This window comes from Megascapheus bottae, chromosome 5 (assembly GCF_031878675.1).
Source record: "Megascapheus bottae isolate mThoBot1 chromosome 5, mThoBot2.hap1, whole genome shotgun sequence".
In the NCBI taxonomy this organism is placed as follows: domain Eukaryota; kingdom Metazoa; phylum Chordata; class Mammalia; order Rodentia; family Geomyidae; genus Megascapheus; species Megascapheus bottae.
In genome coordinates, this window is record NC_143513.1 from 39,116,268 (window position 1) to 39,133,574 (window position 17,307).

General features: G+C 41.2%; 1 protein-coding gene across 4 annotated transcripts in view; it reads left to right on the forward strand.

Moving 5' to 3' along the window:
• Positions 1-9,363: 9,363 nt before the first annotated feature.
• Napepld (N-acyl phosphatidylethanolamine phospholipase D) overlaps positions 9,364-17,307 on the forward strand; it is a 32,878-nt gene continuing 24,934 nt past the window's right edge. For 2 of the 4 annotated variants that reach the window (XM_090332933.1, XM_090332934.1), the window contains exon 1: positions 9,765-9,849. Coding sequence is in view for 1 of the 4 variants with exons in the window: in XM_090332931.1 (XP_090189057.1) it covers positions 9,468-9,712 (245 nt within the window). In the remaining 3 variants the exon portion in view is untranslated. Of the gene's footprint in view, positions 9,713-9,764; positions 9,850-17,307 lie in introns of those variants that run through there. The other 2 variants (XM_090332931.1, XM_090332932.1) reach the window with 2 other exon arrangements.

The following is a 17,307-nucleotide window of genomic DNA, read 5'->3' on the forward strand; positions in this document are numbered from 1 at the left end:
TCAGCTTCCTAAAAGGCTAGGATTATAAGTATGAGGCACTAGCACCAAGCCATAGTGATTCTTAAAGAGAGAAGATCATAGAAAAATAATATAAACAGCAATTTCACCAAAAAATCTTCAAGTTTTGGAGCCTTGCAGGTCTTTGATACTTGTGGCAATAAACCACCAACCAAAACCCAAATAAACATGTATATGTGATTAGCAGTCTTTTGCCATAAACTCCAATTCTTCTTGGATGCCGGTATAAGAGTGATAGTTCACAGAGTGGGAGATATATCTGGTACTGGCTGCAGAGCCATTGGACAGATTGGACAGAAAAGTAGCTGACCAGACTGAGTCCTCTTAGGGGCTCATGAAAGTTATTTGGAACCAATTGGGAGGTGGCATGAATAAAGAACACTGGTAAGTATCTGCTTTTCCTTCACTTGTGACCACCATGATAGATGTTCCTCCACTTATTACCTCTGGATTGCCCCAGTTATCCTCCATTTTTACAAATAGAAAAGTGAGGTATTTGAGTTTAAGGAACACACCTTACAAAATGTAGCCAATAATAAATATGTAGCTAAATTGAGGATTATGTCACAAATCCAGTGGCATGGTGATACCAGCTGCCATCATAAATCAGGAGGAATGAAGCCCTGGTGGGTTTTATTTGCTACTGAACTGATTTCAAGCTCCCAACATGACATCATTAAATACAGGTTGGTAAGAGAGGCATATAAACAACCCTCACAATTCAAAATGAGCCACCTTATTTAGTCCCTAGTCCACTTTCTTTCCATCCCCTTGTATTTCTTCCTAGGATCACACTTCTTAGCCTCCTTGGAACAGAGATACAATAGCAAGTGTGTGGAATTATTTAAAAAGTAGTATAAGTTGTCCTTAGGTGGTCAACTGTCAACTGTCAAACCTAAGTGACTGTCAGGTACGGGTTAGAAGACAAGGAGATTCATATAACACATGAGTGCTATCAGGGTGCTCAAACATCACTGCCCATGAAAACATCTGGAAAACTTCTTACAGTAAATGGGAAACATAGCATAGGGCTAAAAGTGTGGATTCTGAACAGGCAGTTTAAGTTCAAATCCTACCTCTGATATTGAACATAATTTCTAAAAACATGTGTCAGTTTCCTTATTGGCACATGATGATGGCCATCATATTGTTGAGAAGTTTAAATAAGTAAATGTTAATAAAGTACTTTGAATAGTATAAAAATATAGTGAATACTCTATAAGTATTAGTATTGTTATTATTATGGCTATTGTTACTGGGACTTCTGGAGTGAAATCCAGCTGTCTGTATTTTCAATATACTCTAATGATTTTTTTTTGCCAGTCCTGGGTTTGAGCTCAGGGCCTGAGCACTGTCCTTGGACTTTCTTAAGGCTAGAGCTCTACCACTTGAGCCTCAGCACCATTTCCAGCTTTTTCCCATGTATGTGGTACCGAGGAATCGACCCTGAGTCTTCGTGTATGCTAGGCAAGCACTCTACCACTAGGCCAGACTTCTGGCCTATACTCTAATGGTTTTTATGCAAGCAGCTGGTGTTACCTACAGACACCTAGGAACCCCCTCAAGTCCATAGGTCTTGCTTTTTGGGGAACTGAGTAGGTTCTTGTAGGAACTGTCCTCAAGCATTCTGGGATATTCTGAAAGCCCTAAATTCATTATGGGTACCTTGGGAAACCAAGAAGGAAAATTGTATGTACATAGTTTTATGAGGTATTACTCAGAAAGATCTGTAACTACAGAGTTGTTAAATAGCTACTATAAAATTCTAAAGTTGTCAGCCTCTGCCTAGAGCCATGCAGGGATACAAAGCTGAGAAATCATGTGTGGCTGTCTGCCATCCAGCCCAGTTAAGAGTTTCTAATCAGCAAATTGCTCTATGAGGTAGCTCATACTACTCATTCTACTTAGAAACTGACTTTGAAGCAAAGTCAAAGAGAAATGCTAAATTGAATATGCAATGGGTGTCTGAGGATAGCTTTGAATTAAATCATCATGCGAACCGACCTGCCTTTTCTCCAGGGCTCTGTATGTCTTGCTGAACCATGAATTTCCTGTCCTCTTGTCCTTTACCTTCATAATACCCTGCTTTCTATTCTTGCCCACTTTCAGGTAGGCTCTTTAGAATCAAAGGCATTCCTCTATTTATTCAGACCACAGACACTAGTGTCAGTGTTAATCACAGAAGTAGATGCTGTAAGTATTAAATATGGAGTATTTGCATAACAGCATAACATTGTTTTTTTTTTTTCAGTCCTGGGGCTTAAACTCAGGGCCTGAGTACTGTCCTTGGGCTTTCCTCAAGGTTAGTACTCTATCACTTGGGCCACAGCACCATTTCTGACTTTTCTGACTATGTGGTACTGAGGAATCAAACCCAGGGTCTTCGTGCATGCTAGGTGAGCACTCTACCACTAGGCCAAACTCCTGGCCCAACATTCTGGTTTGAGAAACAGTAACAAAAAAAGAGGAAATAGTCACACTATACCCTGACAATTGCTTTAAAATATCAATAAACAGGGGAACCATTTTATTTGGGGAAGGTGAAAACTTCTCTTGAAGACAATTATTCTGGATTTAAATGTTGAAGAAACGAAGGCTGGGAAGAACATTGAAGCACAAGTGACTCAGATATGTGCTTGTGTGTGCGTATGTGTGTGTGTGTGTGTGTGTGTGTGTGTGTGTGTTGTTGATAGATAAGCTCCATGGTGGACAGGGACTCCTGGGACATGGTGATAGTAATAAAATGTGGATATGAAATTCTAGGGAAAAACTTTTTTTTTGCCACAGACCTGAATTTTAGATCTGGAAGGGATCTTAGAGATCTTGTGAATTAGCCTTGTTACTTTACAAGATAAAGAAGTGGGATTTAGGGCAGTTGGTGGCTTATTTAGAAGACCAGAAGCAATCTAGGTCTTCTGCTCTTTTCCCTGTGGTTTACAACCATGCTTCATAATACCAAAGACAAAATTAGTCCTATGAAGCCTAGAAGTTATATGTCTGTGTTAATTTGGCAATTGTATGCATTTAAATTGATGGTTCTAAGATAAGAAAAGGGCTATCAATTTTCAGGTAATGTAACCATTACCTGACGAATGTAACTGTAACCTCTCTATGCATTACCCCAACAATAAAACACAATTTTAAAAAAACATTTTTCCTGGTTGGGGGGAGGGAAATGAGGACCAAAACATGAGAAAGGGTATCAATATTTGTGAAGTAATGCACCTCCTAGCTGGTGAATATAATGTAACCCTTGTATTAATTACAATAAAAATTGTATGAAAAAAATAAGTTGATGTTTCTATGTGTATATATAATAAATACATACACACACATGTGGGTGGGCTCTTAGGATCAAACCCAGGGCTTTGACCATATTAGCAAGGTCTTTACCATTGAGCTATACACTAGACTGAAATCTGACAAATGTTCTCTCTCCTTCTCTCCTTCTTTCCCTCTCTCAGTGTCTTTTGTTTTGTTTTTGGGTGGTAGTCTTAAGACTTGAACTCATAGCCTAGGCACCGCCATTGAGTTTTTCTCCTCAAGCCTGCTAGCACTTGAGCCAAAGATCCATTTCAGACTGTTTTGGTGTTTAATTGGAGATTAAGAGTTACAAACTTTCTTGCCTGGGCTGGCTTTGAACTGTGATCCTCAGATCTCAGCCTCCTGAGTATCTAGGATTACAGGTGGGAGCCATTGGCACCCAGCTCTGAAGTGACTTCTTAAGGGAGGATATATTGAGCTTTCATTGCTGCTCAAACAAATTACTATTTACCTTCTCATTAAAACAACACATATAAGAGACAAAACACAAAATCAGTTTCTCTGGACTACAATGAAGGTGCCAGCAGGAATAGTTCCTTTTAGCTCTGGAGAGAATTTCTTGTTTGTTCTAGCTATTAGGTATTTCCTGTGCTGTGTCTGCATCACTCCAATGTCATATTGGTTCTTCCTCCATTGACCTGTTAGGAACATTTGTGATTACATTTAAGACCCATTTGGATAATCCAGACTAACCTATCCAACATAAAGTTTTTAATCACTCTGCAAAGTCCTTGTGATTTAAGGTAATATTAGGTTAACTGTAGGAATTGAGAACTAGGTATCTTGGTTGGTGGAGACAATGGGGCTTACTCATCATTATTATTATCAAGTAGAAGCATAGGGACCTATTTGTGGCTAGGGAATGAGAGCTCAAAGGGAGATTGGAAGGATCAAGGTAAGTAACCTTCTTTAGTGACTCATTCTGCAGAGAATCAGATGTAGCTAAGGGGTCTTGGTTAAGTTCTTTACAGGGAAGAGGACAATAGTGTGTTCTCCCTCTGCCTGTAATAAATGCCATTCTAATTGACCAGAAATGCTTTAATTGGTGTTGCCTGATCACTAATGGCAAAGCTTTGCAACCCTTTCATGTCTCCTGTCTACAGGAAGGCTGTGTGTATAATTCAGGACATGTTGAACTCTGTGAACAGAACTTACTTTAGACCCAAGTACAAGGGTACCCCATTCCAGGCCCTGCTCTCGAAAACCCACTCTAGTCTCTTTTGGCTCTTTCACCCTGATTTTCCAGAAAAACAGGCTCACTTGAAGCCTAAGCTCCTTCCCCAACCATTTTTCCAGATAGCCAGAAGTTTGGACTTGGTGTCAGGAGTCCCGAGTATGCTTTCAGGACCTACACCAACCTCTTTGCCATATCTATCCAGCTGATATCAAGCAGTTCCAAGCTGCATATACTTCTGGGCCCAGAAGTTGCTCTGTGGCCACAGGAGCAACTTTTTGTTGTGGATGTCATGATCTGAATGTTTCCCAGATTCACATGTTGAAATTCTAATCTATCAGATGATGGTATTAAGGTCTTTGAGAGGTGATTAGAGAGTGGTGTCTTTATAAAAGCCATCTATGAACTAGAAAGTAGACCTTTACCATACACTGAATCTCCTTAGTCCCTTGATCTTGGACTCCCAGGCTTCTAGAACTATGAGAAATAAATTCTTTTGGAGAGCTACATACATTATGATTTTCTGTAACAGCAGCCCTAATGTATCAAGTGAAAGGAACTTAGGCAATGGGTAGGATACACATGGATAAGCTCAGGGTGGGAGAGAACAGGACAAAGCCTTAAGACTAATGTCAGCTCTTAGTGACCTCTGGGGTCTGGCTGACAGAGAACATTCATACTTTGTCAGATCAGAAAAAAACCCTCATATGAGTTCTGTATGAGAATCCAGTCCATCTGTATGAAGGTATTTATCAAGCAAGGATGAGTACCTTCTACTTTACAATATTCAGCCTCATTTACAGCTTTTAAATGACTAGATATGTGGGATGTGGACTTTATTACTTTTGTCTTGGGCTTTGTATATAAGTAACAAGACTGTCAGAGCAACTTCTAGGTGGCCACAGGCACAAAACAGAGCAGGCAAATAAGCAAAGTGGAAAGGAATCAAGTTGAGTATGTAAAAATGAAGTTTTGTGCTGCTGGCTCTCGCCTATAATCCTAGCTACTGAGGAGGCCAAGATCTGAGGACTGAGGATCAAAACCAACTAAGGCACTCGGATTAATCACCAAAAAGCCACAAGTGGAGTTGTGGCTCAAATAGAGTCAGCCTTATATGGAAAAAGTTAAGGGACTGCACCCAGGCTTCAAAGCCCCATACTAACACATATACATATACACATACATACATATATACATACATATATATACATATATACATACGTACTACGTACATACACACACACACTCAAATTACAGTGGCATTAACGTTTAGGGAGTTTTGAAAAAAATCCCCCCTCCTCTTTCTCTCATCAGTAAGGGGACTTGGACTCAAGGCTTGGGTGCTGTCCCAGAGCTTTTTTCTCAAGGCGAGGGCTCTATCACTTTGAGTTACAGTGCCACTTCCAGTTATCTGTTAGTTAGTTGGAAAGAAGAGTCTCAAGGACTTTTCTACCCAGGCTGACTTTGCATCTTGATCCTCAGATCTCAGCTTCCTGAGTACATAGGATTATGGCATAAGACACTAGCTCCCAGCTCTCTTCTTCTTTAAGCAATAGCCCTTTAGCTGAAGTGATACCACTGTAGTCACTCCTCCAGTATTAATGAACTTTTAAAAATTAAGCAACAACTTAGAAGACTGTTTTCATTAGTGCTGAGGTATGGCATAAAAGGGAAAGACAAAAATTTAGCAGGTCAGAATCTAAAATTAAACCACAAGTGAAGTGCGATATTCATTTCATGCTGTCTTAAGAAGCAGGGCAAGCTAGAAAGGTTTTGGCATGATAGGTAAATCTGGGAGACAGTGGTCTAGAAGAAAAATTCAGCCAACTTTAATATACTCCATAAAATTTATGTATTATTCCCTGAATCAAGAAAGCATAAACATTACTCAATATAGCTTCCAAGATTGTGCTATTCATTCTAACTAGCCTTTCCTGGAAAAGGTGCTTATCTATAAGCACCAGCATATTGCAAAATGTCCTTTGAACAATGTTGTTTTCATGATAGCTGTATGATGTTGAGAAAGGAAAAAGGAAGCTGATTCTATTGACTCACATTTACTCTTGTGTCAACATGACCACTCCATGAACTTGCTTATAGCCAAAATTAAAAATAAAAAAGACGAGTTTGCACTCCCACCAACAGTGTAGTAGTGATCCCTCCTGGCCACATCCCCTCCAGCATCTGTTGTCATTCGTTTTCCTGATCCTGGCCATTCTAGCTGGAGTGAGGTGGAATCTTAGAGTTGTTTTGATTTGCATTTCTTTTATGACCAGAGATGTTGAGCATTTCTTCATGTGTCTATAGGCCATTTTTGTTTCTTCTTCAGAGAAGACTCTCTTTAAGTCTTTGGCCCATTTTTTAATGGGATGGTTGTTACTTTGGAGGTTAGTTTTGGAGTGATTCAATTTTTTGAGTTGTTGATATATTTTAGATATGAGGCCTTTGTCCGTTGTTTGGTTGGTGAAGATCTTCTCCCACTCTGTAGGCTTCCTGATTAGTTTACTAGCTATGTCCTTTGCCATACAAAAGCTGTTCAGTACCAAGACATGTGAAAGGGTATCAATGTATGTGAATTAATGCACCTTCTATCTGGCAAATATCATGTAACCCTTTTACTAATTACAATAAAAAAATTTACTGACTAAAAATAAAAAATAAAAAAATAAAAAAGACTCAAATTTGATGACAATTTACTTACTGACTAGTGTTCTACCAACTGAGTCATGCCTCCAACCCCTAAAGGCATCTTTTTTGGCTGAGAACATCCTAAGGAAGGATGTGTACTAAACTCTTTCCTAAAACAACAGTATGGGCTAAGATAGTTTGTGTTATAATGAGCAATAGAAGCAAAATCATAACTCTTGGCAAACATCCTCTTTCTCTTTTTAATCCTTAAAAGAGTAAGCCCTCCCTAATGAAATATATTCTAGTTTGTACTTGAATATGCTGTGTGTGTGTGTGTGTGTGTGTGTGTGTGTGTGTGCTTGTTCCAGTCTTCAGGCTTGAACTCAGGGCCTGGGTACTCTCCCTAAGCATTTTTTTGCTCAAAACTAGCACTGGACAACTTAAGCACACAGTTCCACTTCAGGCTTTTTGGTAGCTAATTGGAGATAAGAATCTTAAGGACTTTCCTGCCTGTGCTGGCTTTGAACTGAAATTCTCAGATCGCACCCTTCTAACTAGCTAGGATTACAGGTATGAGCCATCAGCACTTGATTTAAATATGGTGAGTTTTATCTGTGCTCCTTGAATTTTAATGCTAAGACCTAAAGTGAATGCTATGCCTAATAAATCCTTTGTGATGGTAGTATGTACAGAAAATAGATACTTATTCAAGTTGATTTTTATTTCAATAAAATAAGCAAAAGCAATACACGAACTTTCATACTATCCTAGGTCAGACATGAACAAACAAAAAATAGCTATAAGACTTAGTCCAATCATGGAAACGTGAAAATGGTCTGAATGGCCACAGAGTCATTTCTTTAGGTGTGACAATGATATTGTGATTATGAAATATCTTAGGAGAGCCAGCTGAACTATGTTGTCTGCAGCTTATTGAAATGGCATTGTAAAAACAAATATCATTTTTTATGTATTATTACTGTTGTAAAGAAGGATAAGGGAGAAACGGCATCTTTGAAGCACCATGAGGAACTTCTGAGCAGTTTCATTCTGGTGTTGTCTATAGTATTTTTTTTTTTAACTTTGCTGGGCAGTCTCTACCCCACCCAGGTACAAGCAATTTAATCACATTTTTTAAAACAGCCGGAGGCAAGGAGGGACAAAGCGTGAACAAATGCAGCAGTGGTATCACTAGACACAATGTTGAAAATGAAATATGCAACCTGTGGTGAGGTTGAGAGGGAAGAGGGTGAGAGAAGAGGGGATACTGTCCAAAAGAAATGCATTTTTACCTGTCTTATGTAGCTGTACCCCTCTGGCACCTTTACAGTAACAATAACACCAAAAATTATTCCGGTTTATAATTATTTGTAATTATATTTATATAAACAAATATATGAATATATTTAAATATGTGTTAATATACAAGTACTATTAAATGATTATAAAGGATTTAGAAAAAAGCCAATAACTGCAAACTAGTTTGAGGAGATAAGGTCTATAGTTATATAAAATTATCCAGTGTTACATGGATACATTTTTAAAAATGCAGAATGGTTTAGTTTGCTTTTCCTTATCGTGCCTGTATTAATGTTTGCTTTTGTTTCTTAGTCGGCTGTCCCTCTAGATAACACAAACTAATTCTCAAACTCACCCTAGAAGGGCATTAAAGGATTCTTTATTTTTTGGCCCAACCATTCTTCATTGGGTTCAATCTGTTTATTTGCAATTCCTGAAATAGCTAATTTGAACCTTTCGTTCTTATCCTGGGATTTTTTTTTTTTTTTAATTTTAAGAGGATGGAGAATTGCCAGAGAGCTGTTGCACACCAGGAAGTGTTGGCATCGTTTGGAGAGGAGCAGTTTATTTACTCACATTGAGTACCTGCAGTGCCCACGTGCAGTTTATTTACGTTTCCGCTGGGGTCCGGGGCTGAGCCCTGGAGGACCAATGCGGTTTCCGCAGGGGTCTCGAGGAATGCGTTCGCGCCGCGTGAGGGCGGGGAGACGATGCTGGTCTGCGCCGCCGGGCTCGGGCGGGCCGGGTGCCTGAGACACCCCGGGGCCTCCTTTACCAAGATGGCGACGGCGTCGCGGCCTACGGGGGCAGCCATCTTGGTAAAGGCCAGGACAACGGCCTGCGCGAGACGGCTGGATTCCAAGGTCACCCCGGTGGGTGACCCTGCCGGGGCGGGAGGGTGGCGGGGTGTGTGTGTGTGTATGTGTGTGTAAACGGCGGGGCGAACCCAGCTGTCGTCTGGGTCTCGCGCAGCCCGAGGCGCCTGGCGGGCTTCGAGCGGCTGCGGCAACGGCTCACTACCAGGATGGTGAGGCGACGAGTGGTGAGGCGCTGCCTACAGCTGCTGGCCACCGGGGCCGAAACGGCGCGGCGAGGCCGGGGACGGAGGAACGCGAGCGCCGGTCGTCGAGGACCCCCCCGCAACGCTGGGGCGGCGTGGCCTGCGGCGCCGTGGCCGGCAGCGGCGGTGGCGAGGGCCGCCAAGGATCAGCCACAGCAGCAGCTGCAGCCGCGGCGGCGGCGCACGCGCCCGGCTGCCCCTCGCGCCAGGTAAGCCCCGCCCCCATAGCCCCGCCCACTCCCGCGCTCGCAGCCGGGGAAGGCATTGCGCGCCGCAGCCCACTGGAGGAGGTTCGTACCCTCGGCGGTTCTCTCCATTTCCCGCTGTCGCTTCGTCTTCGGTCTCGGTGAGGAGCGGCCGGCTCTTTCCACCCCGGGGCTGTGTGGGCTTCCCAGCCGCGTCGCGCGTGGGCTTCCCGGTCCCCCTCCTCTCCCCCCCAGCCCTGTCTCCGCCTGCAGGCTGATGGGGCTGCACTTGTGAGCCGCCGGGCTGCGTTTGAATGTCTGCACCTTGGCGGCTGGCGGAGCCGCCGGGGCTTGGAGCCCGGGTGATCTTTTTAACCCCCACCCCAGCACCCCTGTCGTGGGGTGAGTAGCTGTGATCTCTGGATTCAAGATCCTGCCCCCCCCACCCCCCTGCCCGCCTCCCTGCACGTTACCGGGCTGCACCCTCACGGTTTGTGTCCCTCGATGGGGTCCACAACTTTCCCAGAGCAACTTAATTTCGGCTTCACCTCCTCACTTAGGGATCCAGAGCCATTCCACAGGGTCCCCTCGCGCTCATCACGAAAGAAGTGGGTTAATTTAAACGCCCTCGAGGGCGAGGTGGGGCGGGGGGAGGCACTCGATGCTTTTTGAGTTTTCCGTTCTGTAGTTGTTTCCTTCGGGCGTCACCGCAGCCTCTTCTGAACATGAATTCAGATGCTTCCCCCCACCCCCACCACCGATGAAACTCGATGTGGTCCTGACACGTGTAAACGTGTTTTCTTGGGCACCAGCGATCCGACATACTACACCTCAGTTGAACCTGGACAGTACTAGGGAATAAGTTAACAACCTTTGTAAAAAGCCAGGGAGAACTTGCCTTTGCTCTTAGAATGGGTTGTTCCAGGTATGTTGTAACGTGACTTGCGGGGTTGATTTTAGCTTAGCATGAAGCGCTTGGTATTTGATACCTGTTTCGTTTACCCAGAAAGTCATCCCTCGGATACAGTTCTCTGCAGATGAAATAATGTACATCTTATTAGATGAAATTCCAGCAGTTCTTACTTTGCTTCCTTGCCCATGATGTAATAACACTGACATTTTGGGGAAAAGTTATGTAATCTTTAAAATGAAAGAAAGAATGAATAGCTATACCCTCAATAGTCTGGTTCTGTTACAGGAAAATAGTAGGTTTGTTAAAGGAATTGAGGACAGGTATATTTCTTTAAAGATTTTTTTTTTTTTTTTTGCTAGTCCTGGCCCTTGAACTCTGGGCCTGGGCACTGTCCTTCGACTTTCTCACGGTTAGAGCTCTACCACTTTAGCCACAGCACCACTTCTGGCTTTTTTCTATGGATGTGCTGAGGAATGGAATCCCGGTTCTTGTGCATGTGAGGCAGGCACTCTACCACTAGGCCAAACTCCAGGCCCTTCTTTAAAGATTTTTTAAGAGATCGAAAAACAGGTTTAAGTCAACTTGAAATCCTAAGGCGATTTTCAGAGATTTGAGTTTGTTAACATTCCGCAGACTTTCCTGCTTTGAGAATCATAGTAAGTACCCACGAGATGATACTTAGTGCATTTCTTATGCCCTTATATTCATTCATTCCAAGTTAAACTGGACAGGTTCTACATTGCAAAATCAAAATTTAAGTTATTTTGGTATATTTATGACAGACATTTTTACCATAAGCATTGCACTGTAGGGTTTTGGCTATACTTTTTTTTTTCAAAAGAATAAAGGAATATTACATTACTTTGGGTACTTGTGGGTTTGGATATCTAGGTTTTTTGTTTTTGTTTTTTTTTTCTGTTGTGGGACTTGAACTCAGAACCAGGGTACTGTCCCTTGTTCAAGACTTGAGTTCTACCACTTTGAGCCACAGTATCATTTCTGATTTTCTGGTGGTTAATTGGAAATAAAAGTCTCATGGACTTTTCCTGCCCCAGTTGGCTTTGAACCAAGATCTGTAGATCTTAGCCTCCTGAATAGCTAGGATTACAGGCATGAGCCACTGACACCTGGCTTAGGGGGATTTTTATGTACATTTAGTTTACATTTGGAAAAGTAATATTTGCCTTTGATTTTGTTTTCTCTTTATAGTGGGAAATAACTGTGGATGCTATGTGATTTTCCCATGCCTTTCTAATCCATGTGAATAAGAATATGGCTATACCTCAGGTCCTGTTGATCTGGGCATTTTACATTATACTGTATACTAGTGAAAAAGCCTGTATTGAAATATTATTAGGGAAATGAGTTGTGCATATAAACTAATCATTAAAGAACATTTTTTGTCTTGAAAATCTGAGAAGGCGTGCATAAAATTAGCATAGAAATTACTCAACTGATTTCTGTTATAAAGTTCAAGTAGCATTTCATTTTAATTCCTGTTATACTGAGGAATTCTACATGTGTCTAGTTTATATTCTTGACTTAAATTTAATAGCCAGTTGTGTGTTTATTTTATTAACATGCTTTCATGGTAGAGGATGTGTTCTGGGATAGCTTCAAAGGCAGATTGTCATAGATACAGTCTTTTGCCAACTAAGACAGTTAAATAGTATATTATAAATTATTTTAGTATTTATTAATACAAGACTCATTTAAAAAATATTTTTCAATGGTTTTTCTTTTTTTTTTTTCATCAGAAATTGGGACTTGAACTTGTTATCTGACCTTTATGCTCACTGGCAGGCAACCTACCATCTGAGCCAACCTTCCAACCCTCCAAGCCCAGGCATAAAAAGATAGAGATTATTCATTTAATGCCATCTATGAACAAAACAGGGATTTGAGAATCAGGCAGACTTTATTGATTTCAGTAAAAGTCCCTTAGTTCAATAGCTGCCTTTTGTTAGACAGAGGTACCAGTGAAGCCAAGATGTGGGTCACCAACCCATCCATAGACTACTTTCCTGAACCTCCCATTGTGGGCTGGAAGCAGTCAGTATATTGACTGTAAAGATCACTGTATATGGACCAGCCTCATTTAAAAGCTTGATTGAAAAATACTGTCTACTATGCTGCACAATGTCTTTCTTCTTGAACAGAACAGATTTCTATGTTTATCCAATTTTGCAGCTTCCCAGATTAAAGGATGCTGACACATTGAAAGCAAATACCTATAGAATTCTGTGTGATTTTATGATCTCTTACTTATTAAGTTTTCGGATAAAGAAACACTGTACTCTTTAAACTGGTCACATATTCATTTGTTTCGTTTATAAGTTCCTTAGGCAAGGATGAGTGGATGACAATTATTTGTTTTGAAAGTTGTTTTCTGTATTTCAAAGTTTGTACTAACTACAAAGATATCTTTTCTCTAGTTACTATATCTTTCCCTTCCCTCATGAAAAAGATTTAAGTCCTCCCACTCTCAGTATTGTATGGTTAAAGTAGCTAATGGAAGATTAGAGAGTTTCTAGACTCAAATTCCCTTTTTAAACAATTCCCTTTTTAGTACAATACTTCGCATGAGGTAAAATGTGTCATTTCTCCCCCTGTACTGATCATAGGCTTTGTGGGTACTGTTTCTAAGCATAGTTAAGGTGAGAATGTGGCTAGTAGTCCTGACTCCATCTGTAGCTTAGGGCCAAACCCTGTAACATCATCTGGCTGACTTGCTTTAACTCTAAAGAGGTCACACAAATGGCAACTTACCATGGGACTGTTCATATGGGAAGAAATCCTAGAGGATATGACCTTGGTCCAACTCCTCTTTTTAATTTTATTTTTTGTCAGGGTGACTTATAAAGGGGTTACAGTTCATTCGGCAGATAGTAGGTGCATTACTTCTCACACAGTGTAGTCCTATTTTTCTTTTTCTACTACTGGGTACCAGGATGTGAACTTAGGACTTTGTGCCAGTAGGCACTTTACTGCTGAGCCATGCCTTCAACCTGTTTCATGAATTCTTGCTTTATGCTGGGCAGGTGTAGACCATGATCTTCTGTTTATGCTCTCACCCTAGCTAAGATGACAGGCTAGAGCTCCCATGCCCAGCCTTTTCTGGGTCCATTCTGGCTGGGACCAGCAATCTTCCTGATCTCAGCCTCCTATATGGGCTGACAGACATGTACCAATCATACCAGCGGCAGGGTAAGATGAAGTCTTTCATACTTTTTGCTTGTTTTGGCTTTGAACTGGCCTCCTGACCTCCACCTCTTGAGTAGTATAGGTATGAATCACGAATATCCATTGGATCTCCTGTTTTTATCATCACCATTGTGTAGGCTATAGTGACACCTTAGAACTACACTATCAGAGTTGGGCTTTTTCACAGTTTCACAGAAATGGGAGACTTAAAATTCTTGAGTGGGGCTGGGAGTGTGGCCTAGTGGTAGAGTGTATGCAGGAAGCACTGGTTTGATTCCTCAATACCACATACCCAGAAAAAGCTGGAAATGTTGGTGTAGCTCAATTGATAGAGCCCTCCCCTTGAGAACACCCTAAGAGAGTGTTTTGGACTGACAAAAAAAATCTTGCCTTAATAGTGTTTGAGTTTACTATGTAAGCTAGGTGTCCACTGTATGTAACGGAATGTATGCTATTTGTAGCCTGTTTTTAAAAACTGGGTGAATGTTAATGTTGGCACACACACACTGAATATCATCAAAGTGAAGAATTTGACCTAATAAACTTGATATTCTTAGCAACATTCTCTTAATTTTTTTTTTTGGCAGTCCTGGAAACGGAACTTAGGGCCTAGGCCACTGTCCTTGAGCTTTCTAATGCTCTGTCAGTTGAATCACAGCACCTCTTCTGGCCTTTTCTGTGTATGTGGTACCAAGGAATTGAACTCAGGGCTTCAGGCATATCAGTCAGGCACCTGCCACTAGGCCACACTCCTGGCTCCAACATTCTCTTAGTTAAATGTGGCTATGTAAAGCTTTATAATTCTTTTGCATAGCCACCAAACAGTTTCAAATGATACTGGATAGTAATACTTCATCTCCTTTTTAGAATAAACTGCCCACACTTTCATGATTTTGTTGAAGACATAAATTTGTGTAGTACCCTGAGTTATAGGATGATCAAGGCTTTAAGTGTGATTGCTGGGAAATCTCTAGAGATCAGATACCTTGGTTCCCATACTTGAAAGTGTCTTTTTATGGAACTTGACTAGCAATTCTTTCCAACTGGAAGGATAAAATACCAGCTGTTTACATGCTTGCTGAACTCAGCCTTTCAGAGCAAGAAAAATATCTTCAAGGCAATGTGCATATTTACAGAATCAATGTTTGGTTACTTTTTTTCTTTTGCAATTTTAGATGAGAACAATTGAGTAATTAGATAAAGTAGTTTTGAATCTGTTTGAAACCTTCATCAAAATTAAAATGGCAGCTATATTTTTTGTGCAGAAATTAGTATTTATAGTCTACTAAGAACTTTTTACTTCAAAACAGAAAAAGAGCCTGAAAACTTTGTTGGAAGCACAAAAGGCCCAGTCCGTGGAATCATAATTATTAAATGCTACTAACTATAGAATGTAGCCATCTTCTTAAAATAGGTTGATAGAATTTTGCTGTAGGTCCACCATGATTATAGAGTATGGGCTTTGGCTTTTAATCAACTTGGGTTGGATCCCAGGTCCAACCCATACCATCTGTTTTTTGGTGTTCTTGGTTGTGAGACTTTAGCTCAGGGACTGGGCACTCTTCTGAGCTTTTCTGCTCAAGTCTAGAAGTCTAGCACTTTGAGCCAGAACTCTACTTCTTGTGTTTAGGTGGTTAATTTGGAGATAAAAGTCTCATGGACTTTCCTACCCGGGCTTGCCTTGAACCACAATCTTTAGATCTCAGCCTCTGTGTAGCTAGGATTACAGCATGAGCCACCAGATTCTGGCTCTGTTACCATTGATTGATTGATTGATTGATTGGTTGTGGGACATGAGCACAGGGCTTGGATGCTGTCCTTGAGCAATTTTTATGCAAGCGTAGTGTTCTACCACTTTGTGCCACAGCTCCACTTATAACTTTCTTTACAAAAAAATATTATTGGGCCAGGAATTTGGCCTAGTGGCAAGAGTGCTTGCCTAGCATGCATGAAGACCCAGGTTCAATTCCTGAGTATCATATACATAGAAAAAAAAAGTGGAAGTGGTACTGTGTGTGGTTCAAGTGGTAGAGTTCTAGCCTTGGGAAAGCCCAAGGACAGTACTCAGGCCCTGAGTTCAGTCCCTACGACTGGCAAAAAAAAAAAAAATATTCTGGGGCCAGGAGTTTGGCCTAGTGGTAAGAGTGCCTGCCTGCCTAACATACACGAAGACCCGGGTTCGATTCCTTGGTACCACATACATAGAAAAAGCCAGAAGTGGTGTGGTGGCTCAGGGTAGAATACTAGCCTTGAGGAAAGCCCAAGGACAGTGCTCAGGCCCTGAGCTGAAGCCCAGGACTAGCAATAAATAAATAAATAATAAAAAATAAAAAATTATGGTGTGATGTACAGAGGAGTTTCAGTCAGGTAATAAGTGCATTTCTTTTTGGATGATGTCACCCCTTTCTTCGCTGCCTCCCTGTCTCCTCCCCCTTTACGCTCCACTTCTCTGTACCTACAAGTTGTGTAGTTCACTATCTAGTAAATACTATTGCATTTGTTCACCCTTTGTTTCTTCATTTCTGAGCCTCCCATTACCTTCCCAAACAGATAAACAAACAAAATAAAAAGAAAACAAGGAAGCAATGGGGAAACATTTCTTGTTACTGTTACCAACTTTTGAACTTTAAGTAAGCTCTTTGGCTCTGTGAACTTCTGTATATCATCTGTACTTGAGGATAATAATATCTACCTTTTAAAATGTTGTGACAAAGGGCCAGGAATTTGGCCTAGTGGTAGAGGGCTTACTATAGCTTGCATGAAGACCCAGATTCAATTCCTCAGTACCACATATATTTAAAAACAAAAGCTGGGAGTGGCACGTAAGTGGTAGAGTTCTAGCCTTGAGAAAGCTCAAGGTCAGTGCTCAGGCCCTGAGTTCAAGCCCCAGGACTGGCAAAAAAAAAAAAAAAGTAAGGATTAAGTGAAGTAATGAACAAATAGGTAAAGTATTTAGTAAATAGTTTAGTGCTTAATGAATGCTAAAGGTTATAATTACATGTGCTTCTCAGTATACCCACATTTGTATTAGTAAGGCTATATTTTAGGAATTTATTTTAGGTAATTCATTCCCCACCCCCACTTCTTAGCTTTGCTTTTGATGTTGTTTTAGCGCATCTAAATTTTCTGGTTATGGCAGTTGTATCAGGGCATGAGACATTTTGAAAGATTGCTCAGACATATTTATCCTACACATGGAAGAAGTATAGGCTTGGTGTTGGGCCCTGAAGTTCCTCTAGCTCCTTTTTGCTAGAACATTCCTAGGATGTGTGACTTCAAATGACTTCAGACAGGTATGCAGGAAGCATCTAGAGATGTCTTCTTTTCCCTTATGGAGACTTCCTAGAAGCACCATTTATGAGTCATGCTTTTATCACATTGGTCAGAGAGTGACCAAGCATGGCCTGCCCTATATGGAAAACTGAGAGACCTACTCACTTAGCTGGTGCTCATATCCTAGCAGAAGCTCTGTTGCTGAGAATAGGCACCCTGTAGAATTCAA